We start from the raw sequence: 1,793 nt of genomic DNA, 5'->3' as shown, positions 1-1,793 counted from the left end.
ACATTAGTAATAAGTGAATCCAAAGATTCTATTAGAGATTCGTTAATTTGTTGTAACCAAATTAAGTAGTCTTTTATATATAGTTGATTTAATATATATCGAGGTTCGTATGAATTGTTAAACAAACTATGTATTTCGCAAAGACGTTTTATAATATATTTTTTACCTGATAATAAGATAATCAATTAAAGACGACAAAAACGAAGAAATGATTTCATAAATCAAAATCCTGTTTTTTAACTTACCTAATTTGATAACTTTCTTTACATCTTCTAGAATTTTGTTGGACAAATCACAATTTCTAAAAAGTGGATAACATATAGATCTTCTGAAGCATGCTTTTGCAACTTCCTCTGCATCACAAAATTCCTATAAATATTATCATTAACATCTAATAGAAAATGAAGTCATTTCTTACGTATATATTCTAAAATACCCTACATACATCAAACCAAGACAAGGTTGAACTTAATTTATTAATGGTCCAACTACTCTCAACAGTATTTTCACCCAATGTAGTCCTGTGGTTGTAACAGCTACCAAATAAAATGTCAACTAAACCTAAAAGTAGCTTGTGGGTTTCCTCATTATTTAACAAATATTCTTTGTTTGGAAGTTCTTTTAATAAATCCACTTGAGTTCCGTCTAAAGATACATTTTCTCTATCCAAAGTGTCCCACTCTGCGACATATGAAATATATGGTTCTATACAGTCAGGTTGCATAAGATCTGCTAGATAATGCTCTTCGTTAAAATCTTCAATTTCACGTTTCTCCCTTAATCCTCTTCTTTCACTTTGTGGTGTTGTATCTGGCATTGGAAGATCTATTATTTCTTTAATCCAAGCTGACTAAAAATAGAAAAGAATATTAGTTATATGATTGACAGAATTATACAGATAAATATATGATATTATACAGATGTTTCGAAGCATTTACCTCGAAAGCAGCTAAAGCGCCAGATACTTTATTTGCAAAACCATATTTAGGAGATATAGTTAGAAGATTGGTTATATTCTCTGTGATATTACTTTGATTTATATACCATTCATCTCCATCAGTACTTTCGTCAAGTGCTATGAACTGGTTCTCATTAGATATATCATTAATATCATCAGAGTTTGCAGATGGATTCCCAATTACTTCAATATTGGGGACAATTGTACTTTTCTTTTTTGGTGGTGCTAATAATGTTGTTATCATATCCAAATTTTCAAAGTACTCTCCTTTTATTACTTTTGAAAATCTTAAGGAGAAATCTCCTTTCTCACAATCATAAGAACCAAACGATGAATCATTCTCTTCTATTTCACCTGGTAACTTCAGCCTAAGATTTAAAAAATATTTCATTACAAACATTTATAGTTGTTAAGTAAGAATTGTTTACCTTAAATAGTATGGAGTAGAAAAAAATCTGAAGTCCGTTCCATCAATATAAACTTCTGTATCTTTAATATTAGCATATGGTGCATGAACAATTATTGCAACTTCTGTGTCTGTTTGAGTTATCTCAAATCGTGGAGTCAGCATTTTCGTAATAAGTTAAAATAAATTATTTCATGGACAAACTTCTTTCTAATTCAACTACCTGTAATATTGCACAACTGCAAAGTCTCACATTAGCAGCCAAATATAAAGGGGTATTAAACGTACTGATAAAAATATTATTTCAAACGCACAGTATACTTTATTAATAAAACTATAATCAGCTTAAGTTAGTGTATGGTTCACTGTGTCTATTGAGCATGCGTATTGCACATTGCACACTGTACATACAGTGTGAACTGTGAAGTG

The 1,793-nt window shown here is 30.0% G+C and overlaps 1 protein-coding gene across 2 annotated transcripts in view; it reads right to left on the bottom strand.

The window, feature by feature from the left end:
* LOC108625324 (protein SHQ1 homolog) overlaps positions 1–1,793 on the bottom strand; it is a 3,765-nt gene extending 1,972 nt beyond the window's left edge. For both annotated transcript variants that reach the window (XM_018025232.2, XM_018025240.2), the window contains exons 1-5: positions 1,387–1,793; positions 939–1,326; positions 446–850; positions 246–369; positions 3–166 (exon numbers count right to left, since the gene is read on the bottom strand). In XM_018025232.2, coding sequence (XP_017880721.1) covers positions 3–166; positions 246–369; positions 446–850; positions 939–1,326; positions 1,387–1,529 — 1,224 coding nt within the window. In that variant the 5' untranslated portion in view covers positions 1,530–1,793. The remainder of the gene's footprint in view (positions 1–2; positions 167–245; positions 370–445; positions 851–938; positions 1,327–1,386) is intronic.

The sequence above is a fragment of the Ceratina calcarata genome, unplaced genomic scaffold (assembly GCF_001652005.2).
Source record: "Ceratina calcarata isolate Rehan_Ccalc_2016 unplaced genomic scaffold, ASM165200v1 scaffold119, whole genome shotgun sequence".
Lineage (NCBI taxonomy): Eukaryota > Metazoa > Arthropoda > Insecta > Hymenoptera > Apidae > Ceratina > Ceratina calcarata.
This window is presented reverse-complemented; position numbering and strand designations above follow the sequence as displayed.